Source organism: Crocuta crocuta, unplaced genomic scaffold (assembly GCF_008692635.1).
Source record: "Crocuta crocuta isolate KB4526 unplaced genomic scaffold, BGI_CrCroc_1.0 scaffold65, whole genome shotgun sequence".
Lineage (NCBI taxonomy): Eukaryota > Metazoa > Chordata > Mammalia > Carnivora > Hyaenidae > Crocuta > Crocuta crocuta.
Window position 1 is genome coordinate 2,486,322 of NW_027530683.1, and position 12,414 is coordinate 2,498,735.

At 38.4% G+C, this 12,414-nt stretch overlaps 1 protein-coding gene across 1 annotated transcript in view; it reads left to right on the top strand.

Moving 5' to 3' along the window:
* The window catches only part of SLC25A21 (solute carrier family 25 member 21), a 485,884-nt gene that overhangs the window by 446,211 nt on the left and 27,259 nt on the right, over positions 1 to 12,414 (top strand). Inside the window, 1 exon segment of the mRNA XM_077769239.1 lies at positions 4,610 to 4,776. Coding sequence (XP_077625365.1) covers positions 4,610 to 4,776 — 167 coding nt within the window.

A 12,414-nucleotide genomic window follows, 5' to 3' on the forward strand; every position in this document is an offset into this window, starting at 1 on the left:
AAATAAATAAAAATGTTTTTTTAAAAATTGACCCATTCATCAAACATAAACTCTAGGTAGAGACTATAATTCTATTTTGAGTGTCTTTCTGTCTATAATCTTGTCCTATTAAAATAAACTATAATGATAAATTAACAAAATATCTGAGCTAAAGAAATCTGTAGCTGTGGAATTTTGAGCCTAATTCCTCTTCTTTCACTTCTATTTTGTCCTCAAAAAACAGGAAGGGATGTTTTTTTCTTTTCAAAGTTTATTTGAAAGTTTATTTAAAGTTTATTTTATTTCAAACCATTTTCAAAATGCTTTAAGACTTTATTTGACAAATGAAAAACATAAGTGATCTTCTATCTCCTGAAGAACCAGGGTATTCTCCCACCTAAATGCAGCAACTGAGTCTCCTCTTTTTCAACAAAGCTGTGTTTTTCTGAAAGGCCAGATATGGACACTTACTCCATTGTGTAAAGGTCTCCTCCAGTTTGCTTTCCAGCCATGTGATGAAATTCAATGCAATACCCTATTCCACTGGCTATAAAATACAACAAAATTCACCTTGTCCTAGGAAGCAGGTAAAGGAACGCATGTGGAGCGTGCTATCTTTTGACATGGTGTGCCGAGAGCCCTTCTCTGGCTTCAGGGATGGAGGAGATTCATTAACACACACCCTGTGTCTATACCTATTGGCTGTACTCTAATAGCTATTTACCCAGAGAACAATGCCTTCTGCCTACACCTCAGTCTGTGATCTCACAAGCTAATCAGAGCCAGCTATGGTCAGTAGTTGGATGGAAGGACTCCAGAAAAAATAGCTCAGGCTGCCATAAGTCGTCTCAGTGATTTGTTGGTAATACTGGTCTCTCAGTGAGTAAGGAATGTGTCCCGGAGTGGTGCCTGGGAGCATTGTGTAGGCAAAGAAACTTCTCTTTAATTAAGCCTCTTAAGGACTTTTAAAACAGAAACTTGATTCCATATTTCATAACCATTGTGGAATATTCTCATGGGCAGATATAAAAAATTCTCTGCATATCTCTCCAAATAAAAAAGCAAAAATAATTTGTTTCTAGGAGCAAAGTTCTGCACTAGACATTTAGCACAGCACATGGCATCTACTAGGCACACAACAGGAATTTGTTGAGTAAATGAATGTATGGAAGAACAGATTTCCCAGAATTAGCAGTCGACAATAGCTGAAGTGAAATTGAAAGAGTTTGAGTTACGTCAAATGGAAATACTCTGGCAGGTACCAGCGAACTGACAATTTCTATAAAGCTGAGAGCAGTGTGATAGCACAGTATTAGCTACATTCCAATCCACTTATTCTTCCCTACTTGCGTTCTGGTGCAGTCAATGAAAAGTACTTCTAGGAAAGTTATAATGCAATTTGGCCCACAACTGGTAACTAAATACGAAAATTGCAGTGAATCTAAATGTTGGAAGGAAACTGAGCTGGTGGGTGACCTACTGGGTTGGATAGTATTGGAATCATTTGGCTGATGATGCCAGTCAGTCACCATTTTGTTTTGAAATGGAAGCCCAGTAATCAAATAAGTTTAGTAAAATTCCTTGTGTTTACAGAGATCTAGTCAAAATGATTCTATATTTTCCTATTTAAGCATCCCAATGGAAGTCATATTTTGCCTTTCTAATTAAATATTTGCTTACATGTGTGTGACATATGGCTGAATGAAGTGAAAAGCACAATCCTACTTTAATGGGAACAATCCTTAGTTAATTTACCTGCAAAATAAGGAAAATATACCTGCTCCCCACCTTACAGGATTGAGAAAAGCAATCAGAAAAGCAAGTGTGTGAGCGGCCTTAGCTTGAACACTGGCACTACGCCTGTGATCTTGAGCAATTAACTCAACCTTAGTTTCCCCATTGGTCAAATAGGAATAATAATAATCCTATCTCACACACTTGTTGAGAGGATTAACTAATGTGATATATGTAAAGTGCTAAATGTCTATGTTAGTGGTTAACATTGATGAGCACTTCCTGTGTTCCAGGTACATGGTAACGCACATGAATGTGCTCTCCAGGCTGGAAGCTGGGGCAGGTAGAGGCACTGCTGGTGACTTTTTCATTCCCAACCTTTGCTCCCATGTGGCCTTGTTTCTATAGCCACAGACTTATCCAGTGGATAATTCTTACCAAGGATGTTAACTTTGAAGGATAAGGAAGAGGCCATTTTGTAGGATCCACTGCTCTAAAGAGGAAAGTCCCTGGGATGAGCAAGATTCCTGGACAAGATCTCCAGACCAAAGACTAGATTTGGTTAGGCCTCAGAGGAAGTAGATCTTTTCATCTTGCATTTCTGGATGAATTTCTTGTGACAAATCACAAGAGTCCAGGACTCTGGGAAAAGGAAAGGACAGCCAGAAAGAATGAAAAGGAAGAGGCCAGTTATTCATACCCTTCTTCTCCCTCAAATCAGCCTCCACCTTTTTAATGTCATGGCCTTCAGCCAACAAAGAGATTACCTGTTATTTCATTACTAGAACTATTTTTATTAAGAGCATAATTACCATTATTATTAAGTCAGTGTGTAGTGAATGCTTCTATAGGAAAAAATGCATTCACTTATTTATGATCAAAGCAATCCAGTGAGAAAGATTCTCTTCTTCTATCCTTCTGCTATTATTCTTAGTTTACAGATGAGTAAAGTGAGGATAAGTCAGCAAATAATATCCTTACCGAAGCTATCAAGTGGGATTGCTGAGACTCCAGTCTGGAGCTGTCTGGCTCCAACCCATTATTTCTATCTACTGTGTTGCTCTCTGATTTACTTAATGATTCACAACTAGAGTTCAGACTCAATCAGGCACTTGAGTTCAAAATCTGCTCCCTGGTTGCCTTCCTCAGAGCAGGAGAGCAGAGCCTCCGCAGTTTGCTCAACATTACCAGAGTCTTTCCAACAGAAATGAATTTCTGCTCAACTTGTCCTCAAGTCTGTTTTGAAAACCAAAATAAATAATTTGTGTTGATAGTCAATGTGCCAGAAATGAACCAAAAAAGCCCCATTTTGTAGGACAGAGCATGAACTTTAACCTTCTGAGAATTTTTGGTTTTCCTATATGAAATGTTTTTTATTATTTTTAAGATGCATTTTCATGTGTCTTGTTTTATGTTGCAAAAAAAGGGTTTCCTTAAGCTTAATACAATTTATTGTATTGTACAGAATGAAAAGATGAGGTTGCAGGTAGTATTGAAGTTAGGAGTTTTTTAAAATTTTTTTAATGCTTGTTTTTGAGGGGGGAAGGTGCGGCAGAGAGAGAGGGAGACCTAGAATTGGAAGCAGGCGGGGCACCCGGGTGGCTTAGTCACTTAAGCATCCGACTTTCACTCAGGTCATGATCTCACGGTTCGTGGGNACAGCCATGAGATCATGACTTGAGTTGAAGTTGGATGCTTAGCCGACTGAGCCACCCAGATACCCCTGTAGTTAAGAGTTTTTAAAACCTTTACCAGCAAAACCTATAGATTTACTGTGTAAACAAGCTCATTTAAGTGTATCATGCTAATTATGTAGCTATAAATACAAGTAGGATGAAAAACCTTGATTGGGTTTGTTCATCTCTGTTCTGCTGATACAACCTTAATTGCACATGATAAGAAAACACTTAGAAAGCATATGAGCACTTCAGCAACCTGCTCCAGGATCTCTGTGTTGGAGAAAAAAAAAAAAACAAATGTCACATCAGTGCTTGCCTCATGAGGGAAAAAAATGAAATGCTGAACATTTCCCCCTATTTACTATTCAGTCAAAATGTAACAAGGAGAGATATCCTTTGTACTGTACCTCCAAAAGGATGCAATCATTCAACTTAAAAAAAAAAAAAAAAAAAACATGTGAACTGTTATTGTATTGTAAAGAATTATAAACCTCAGGGCAGACTATAGTGAGCTTTGTAGCATGTTCCAAAAGTAGCAATAGACTGCAGTCAGGGTATTTTAGGGTTGGGTAATCAATCAGAAGGCTGGAAGGAAGTAAATTAAAGGTCACCCACTACTCTCCGCACCACTGATTCATCATTTATCACTGGGTGATATACACTGATTGCAGTTGTTTGTAGACTTCCTCAAGAGGGTGCACAATTTATCCATGCCCAATTTCTAACCTGGTGCCACTTTAAACTGTTGAGGCAATGGACTCAAGACTAATTGTAACATTCACTTTAGAAAAACATAATTAGAAAAGTAAATATGCTGGATTCAAGAACCAAATAGAAATTCCTTTTGGATTATGCAGTTATGGATTACCAGTTTATCTATATGGCTAATCCCCTCCATTACTTTGGATAATCCAGAATTGGATACAGCTATTTACATGTCGGTAGTGATGATAGGTATTACATGACATTAGTTTCACTAACTCCAACAAAGATGTGGGGGTTTTTTGCCAGCAGTCTTCCCTTTCAGACCTGTATGCGTGCAATTTTGTTTACTTTTTGGGCTTCCTAATTTTAAAAGCATGGATCTAGGCATGATTATGCATGTTGGAGGAAAAAGATGTCCCTAATAATTCTGGCTTGAAGGGAAGCTAAAACGGTAATTTACTCTATTTCACGGTCTCAATGATGATCCCTCTGGCTTTCTTCCTCTCTCCTGCAGCAACCATCCACGATGAGTTATGCAAGACACATCATTCAGAAGGAAGGCTTGGGACTCCAGGGCCTCAACAAAGGATTCACAGCAACTTTAGGACGTCATGGAGTTTTCAACATGGTTTACTTTGGCTTCTACTACAATGTCAAAAACATTGTTCCTGTCAATAAGGTAACTATTCAGTAGATTAAAATCCTGGAGAAAAATCTCATTAGTGATGATAGCTACATTTGTAGAGTGTTCATCATGTTCTAGTCACTGTGCTAAACACTTAACATCTAATGTGATCCTCACATTAGCCTTATTCCTAGGCTATTGTTATCCCTATTTAGGAATTGGAAACTGAGGCTTAGAAAAATCAAGTAAATTGTTAGGTAGTTAATAGCAAAGTAGAGACTTGAACCCAATTTGGACACCAAAATCGTTGAAGTATGCACCATTATACCTGAATGCTTCCTATTTATCAGTAATGGCAACTTCTAGAAACTGTGTTATCATGTAAATTTTATCTAAGAACTGTAACCTTCTCAAGAAAGTTGAAATTTTCATATTCTACATAAATTTTGAGCTCTGGAGGAAATTTATCAGCTTTAAATTTTACCCAGATAGTCATTTTTAAATTCACCTAAGTTAATTAGGGTAAGCAGTAAATCAAGTCTTTAAGGACCATTCACTGTCCTGCAAAATAGTAGTAATTATACATATGTTTAATGGTAATTTACAGATGCAGCAGCCTTTTAACTTCCACAAGATAAAAGTAGCACCTGATGTGCTTTAAACCCAGCATCTTTTCGGCCACTACAGCACAATTTCCTCCCACCATTATATTGCTTGCTTGCTTGCATCCAAGATTGCAATCCTGGAAGCAGCCACTGGGGACACATTTTCACATGCAGAAAATTTCCCATAGGGGTTCAGGTTTTTGTTTTGCTTAGTACAAGAGTATAGGTGGGCTTTTATAAATCATAACTATTTCTAATACGGCTACCACTGGACTCTTCAGCAAAGTTGATTATACTTCCCTTTGCCCAGCTATCACCCATATTCTAGGCCAAGACTTAAGTAGCAGCTGAATCGAAGGGATGTTCCACATTAACCATCTATTGGTATTGCCTCGTTCACTAGCCAAAGTTATTAACCACATTTTACTGTATTTGGAAATCCCATTTATTTATTTATTTTGAATTTTTTCAATGTTTGTTTATTTTTGAGTGACATGTGTGCGCGTCACACACACACACACACACACACACACACACACACACACACACGATGAGCAGGGGAAGGGCAAAGAGAGGGGGAGACAGAATCCAAAACAGACTCCAGGCTCCGAGCTGTCAACACAGAGCCTGACATGGGGCTCGAATCCACGCGCCACGAGATCATGACCTGAGCTGGAGTCAGATGCTTAACCAACTGAGTCACCCAGGTGCCCCTGGAAATCTCATTTATTGAATAGAAACTTCTGTTTTCTTGGACTAGAATCTGTGATTGACCACAGTATATAGACACCCTTCCCCCACTGATTGACAATTCTGACTCCAGTGGTCCTCAGTCCCCCTTCTGTGAAGAAATCTAGAAATTGAATGAAATAAATACTTTGGTCCGAAATGATAGGAGTTCAACTCTTAATACATTGGGATACTTTTTAGCAGGAATGGACTAAACAACTTGTGGTTCCCTGGATAAAATGAAAATGTAGAACCCTTGTTCAAAAATTATTAAGAATTTCAAGACCAAATAGTAACATGGTAAAACCAAGCTCTTCTGTGTGTAGGCCCTGGGTAATTGCGCAAGTCACAAACACATGAATTTGACTCTGTTTTTTAGACTCTTGAGATGAGTAATCCATACAGCATGGGAGATGTGTCCATTTCTCCAGCTATCTAAAGGCTTAAAACAAATCACACACAGTGAAATAAAATATATAATAATTCATATAATTTATTACATATATTTGGGCATGTATTTTTTTTGGCATTTTTCCTTCTATAGTTTATTGCCAAGTTGGTTTCCATATAACACCCAGTGCTCATCCCAACAAGTGCCCTCCTCAATGCCCATAACCCCTTTTCCCCTCTCCCCCACCAACCCTCAGTTTGTTCTCAGTATTTAAGAGTCTCTTATGGTTTGCCTCCCTCCATCTCCTTAACTATTTATTCCCCTTCCCCTCCCCAATGGCCTTCTGTTAAGTTTCTCCTGTTCCACGTATGAGTGAAAACATATGGTATCTGTCCTTCTCTTCCTGACTTATTTCACTTAGCATAACACCCTCGAGTTCCATCCATGTTGCTAAGAATTGCGATTTCATTCTTTCTCACTGCCATGTAGTATTCCATTGTATAGATAAACCACATCTTCTGGATCCATTTGTCAGTTGATGGTCATTTAGGCTCTTTCCATGATATGGCCATTGTTGAGAGTGCTGCTATGAACATAGGGGTATATGCGCCCCTATTCATCAGCACTTCTGTATCCCTTGTATAAATTCCTAGCAGTGCTATTACTGGGTCGTAGGGGAGTTCTATTGTTAATTTTTTGAGGAACCTCCACACTGTTTTCCAGAGGGGCTGCACCAGTTTACATTCCCACCAACAGTGTAGGAGGGTGCCATTTCTCCACATCCTCGCCCGCATCTATAGTCTCCTGGTTTGTTCATTTTAGCCACTCTGACCTGTGTGAGGTGGTATCTCAGTGTGGTTTTGATTTGTATTTCCCTGATGATGAGGGATGCTGAGCATCGTTACATGTGTCTGTTGGCCATCTGGATGTTTGGAGTCCTCTTTGGAGAAGTGTCTGTTCATGTCTTCTAACCATTTATTCACTGGATTATTTGTTTTTCAGGTGTGGAGTTTGGTGAGTTCCTTATAGATTTTGGATACTAGCCCTTTATCTGATATATCATTTGCAACTATCTTTTCCCATTCAATCAGTTGCCTATTAGTGTTGATGATTGTTTCTTTGCCATGCAAAAGCTTTTTATCTTGATGAGGCCCCAGTAGTTCATTTTTGCTCTAGATTTCCTTGTCTTTGGAGATGTGTCAAGTAAGAAATTGCTGTGGTCGAGGTCAAGGAGGTTGTTTCCTGCTTTTTCCTCTAGGATTTTGATGGTTTCCTGTCTCACATTCAGGTCCTTCATCCATTTTGAGTTTATTTTTGTGTATGGTAGAAGAAGGTGGCCTAGTTTCATTCTTCTGCATGTGGCTGTCCCATTCTCCCAGCACCATTTGGTAAAGAGACAGTCTTTTTCCCATTGGATACTCTTTCCCACTTTGTCAAAGATTAGTTGGACATACATTTGTGGGTCCGTATCTGGGTTCTCTATTCTGTTCCATTGGTCTATGTGTCTATTTTTGTGCCAATATCCTACTGTCTTGATGACTACAGCTTTGTAGTAGAGGTTAAAGTCTGGGATGATGATGCCTCCCGTTTTGGTTTTCTTCTTCAATATTACTTTGGGTATTCGGGGTCTTTTGTGGTTCCATACAAATTTTAGGATTGTTTGTTCTAGCTTTGAGAAGAATGCTGGTGCAGTTTTGATTGGGATTGCATTGAATGTGTAGATTGCTTTGGGTAGTAATGACATTTTAACTATATTCTTCCAATCCATGAGCATGGAATGTTTTTCCATCATTTCTTTGTGTCTTCTTCAATTTCCTTCATAAGTTTTCTATAGTGTTCAGCATACAGATCCCTTGTATATTAGGTTTATTCCTAGGTATTTTATGGGTTTTTTTGTGCAGTTGTGAATGATATCAGTTTCTTGATTTCTCTTTCTGTTGCTTCATTAGTGGTGTATAAAAATGCAACCGATTTCTGTATGTTGATTTTGTACCCTGTAACTTTGCTGAATTCATGGATCAGTTCTAGTAGGCTTCTGGTGGACTCTGTTGGGTTTTCCATGTAGAGTATCATGTTATCTGCGAAAATTGAGAATTTGACTACTTCTTTGCCAATTCCGATGCCTTTGATTTCCTTTTGTTGTCTGATTGCTGATGCTAGGACTTCCAGCACCATGTTAAACAACAGTGATGAGAGTAGGCATCTCTGTTGTGTTCCTGATCTCAGGGGGAAAGCTCTCAGTTTTTCCCCATTGAGGATGATATTAGCAGTGGATTTTTCATAAATGGATTTTATGATGTTTAAGTAAGTTCCTTCTATCCCAAGTTTCTCGAGGGTCTTTATTAAGAAAGGATGCTGTATTTCGTCAAATGCTTTTTCTGCATCTATCAGCAGGATCATATGGTTCTTCTCTTTTGTTAATGTGATGTATCACAGTGATTGATTTGCGAATATTGAACCAGCCCTGTAACCCAGGAATGAATCCCACTTGATAATGGTGGATATGCTTTTTATATGCTGTTAAATTCGATTTGCTAGTATCTTGTTGACGATTTTTGCATCCATATTCATCAAGGATATTGGCCTGTAGTTCTCCGTTTTTTAATTTTTTTTTAATTTTTTTTCTGGGTCTCTATCTGGTTTGGGAATCAAAATGATGCTGGCTTTGTAGGAGCCAGAAGTTTTCCTTCCGTTTCTATTTTTTTGGAGTAGCTTGAGAAGAATGGGTGTTAACTCTGATTAAATGTCTAGTAGAATTCTCCAGGGAAGCCATCTGTCCCAGGGCTCTTATTTGTTGGAAGATTGTTGATAACTGATTCGATTTCTTCACTACTTATGGGTCTGTTCAGATATTCTATCTCTTCCCATGTGATTTTTGGTAGTGAGTATGTGTTTAGGAATTTGTCCATTTCTTCTAAGTTGTCCAATTTGTTGGCATATAATTTTTCATAGTATTCCCTGATAATTGCTTGTATTTCTGAGGGATTGGTTGTAACAAATCCATTTTCATTCACGATTTTGTCTATTTGGGTGCTCTCTCTTTTCTTTTTGAGAAGCCTGGCTAGAGGTTTATCACTTTTATTTTTTCAAAAAATCAACTCTTGGTTTCATCTGTTCTACTGTTTGTTGGGTTTTTTTTATTCTATATGGTTTATTTCTGCCCTGATCCTTATTATTTCTCTTCTTCTGCTAGGTTTGGGGTGTTCTTGCTGCTCTGCTTCTAGTTCCTTTAGGTGCACTGTTAGATTTTGTATGTGCACTTTTTCTAGTTTCTTGAAATAGGCTTGGAATGCAGTGTACTTTCCTGTTAGGACTGCCTTTGCTGCATCCCAGAGTTTGGATTGTTGTATTTTCATTTTCACTTGTTTCCACATATTTTTAATTTCTTCTCTAATTCCCTGATTGGCCCATTTATTCTTTAGTAGGGTGTTCTTTAACCTCCATGTTTTTTGGAGGTTTTCCAGACTTCTTCCTGTGGTTGATTCCAAGTTTCATAGCATTGTGATCTGAAAGTGTGCATGGTTTAATCTCAATTCTTTTATATTTGAGGGCTGCTTTATGTCTCAGTATGTGATCTGTCTTGGAGAATGTGCCATGCACACTTGAGAAAGTGAGTTCCTTAGCTTCAGGATGTAGAGTTCTAAGTATATCTGTCAGATCCATCTGGTCCAAGTGTCACTCAGGGCCATTGTTTTACTGATTTTCTGTCTAGTTGACATATTCATTGCTGTAAGTGGAGTAGTAAAGCCCCATGCAATTAGCACATTCTTAGCAATAAGATTGCTTTGTTTCTGATTGTTTTACGTATTTGGTTGCTTCTGATTTTGGTGCATAGAAATTTATAATTGTTAGTTCTTCCTGATGGATAGACCCTGTAATTATTATATAATGCCCTTCTTCATCCCTTGTTACAGCCTTTAATTTAAAGGCTAGTTTGTCTGATATAAGTATGGCTACTCCAGCTTTCTTTTAACTTCCAGTAGCATGATAGATAGATCTCCATCCCCTCATTTGCAATCTGAAGGTATCCTCAGGTCTAAAATGAGTCTCTTGTAGACAGCTAATAGATGGGTCTTGTTTGTTTATCCATTCTGCTACCCTATGTCTTTTGATTGGTGCATTTAGTCCATTTACATTCAGTGTTATTATTGAAAAATATGGGTTAGGAGTCACTGTGTTCTCTGTAGTTTTCATGCTTATAGTGAAGTCTCTGGTCCTTTGTGTTCCTTGCAACATTTCCCTCACAGAGTGCCCCTTAGGCTCTCTTGTAGGGCTGGTTTAGTGGTGATGAATTCCTTCAATTTTTGTTTGTTTGGGAAAACCTTTATCTCTCCTTCTTTTCTGAATGACACGCTTGCTAGATAGAGGATTCTTGGCTGCATATTTTTTCTGTGCATCACACTGAAGATTTCCTGCCATTCCTTTCTGGCCTGCCATGTTTCAGTACATAGGTCTGCAACTACTCTGATAGGTCTCCCTTTGTATGTTAGGGCCCTTCTATCCCTAGCTGCTTTCAGAATTCTCTTTATCCTTATATTTTGCCAGTTTCACTATGATATGTTGTGCAGAAGATCAAGTTACATCTGAGGGGAGTTCTCTGTGCCTCTTGGATTTCAATGTGTTTCCTTCCCTGGGTTGGGGAAGTTCTGAACTATGATTTGTTCAAGTACCCCTTCAGCCCCTTTCTCTCTCTTCTTCTTATTGAATTCCTATGACATAGATATTGTTCCATTTGATTGCATCACTTAGTTCTCTAATTCTCCTTTCATGTTCCTGGAACATTTTATCTCTCTTCTTCTCTGTTTCCTCTTTTTCCATAATTTTCTCTTCTAATTCGCCTATCCTCCCCTCTGCCCCTTCAATCTGCGCTGTGGCCACCTCCATTTTAATCTGCACCTCATTTATAGCATTTTTTAATTCATCCTGACAATTTTTAAGATCCTTTATCTTTGCAGCAATGGAGTCTCTTCTGTCTTCTATGCTTTTTTTCAAGCCTAGCCATTAATTTTATGACTATTCTAAATTCTTGTTCAGTTATGTTGCTTATATCTGTTTGACCAATTCTTTAGCTGTCACTTCTTCCTGGAGTTTCTTTAAAGGAGAGTTCTTCTGTTTCATCGTTTTGGCTAGTTTTCTGTCTCTTGTCAGTTTTAAAAGCTTGTTCTGCACTCTGTGCCTCCAAGTCCTGCTGTATTAAAGGAGGCTCCTAGACTGTCGGGGCCTGTCCATTCAGAAAGTATTATTTTAATGGTGTCCCTTGGTCTCTCTTGTTGAGACTTTGGTTATTTTTTTCCCTGTTCGTAGTGACATTTGGGACTCTCCACCATGTGTACTTTGGCTTGTTTCTTGAGGTAGCCCTGGAAAGGAAAACAGACAGCCAAACAGGGAACAAAAGCACACAAAGGCACAAACAAATCAAAGAAGCAAACCGAAAGAAAAAACAAAAACAAAACAAAAACAACAAAAGACAAAGGACAGCCTAAAAGCATAAATCCAGAAATCGCAGCTACAAATAAAGAGCAGGATGGGGGCAATTCTGATGGAAGCACATATACAAAGAGAGAAATGACAGGGGTGGGGAGAAAGAGAAATTGAACATTGACCAGGCAGGGAGATTAAAAGGTTTAATTCAGATAGAGAAAAAGAATATGGCAGGAGGTCACAAGGAAAAAAACAAACAAAAAAACAACAAACATAATGTTACCCAGAGAAACTATATAGTCTGATTATCTCAGAGAGAGAGAGAGAGAGAGAGAGAGAGAAAGGAAGGTAATGATGGAGGCAGAACTTGCATCAAGAGAATGGATTTTATATGTCTGTTTAAGCAAACCTATAACCAGAATACCCGGTCCAGAGGAGGGGAGAGATAAGAATGAAAAAGGGAGAATATATCTGAAGAGCAAGAATTGATCTAGAGTTAATCAAGGCAATGCGTCAGTGCTGATCTTGGGAGAGGGGTTGTTTCCA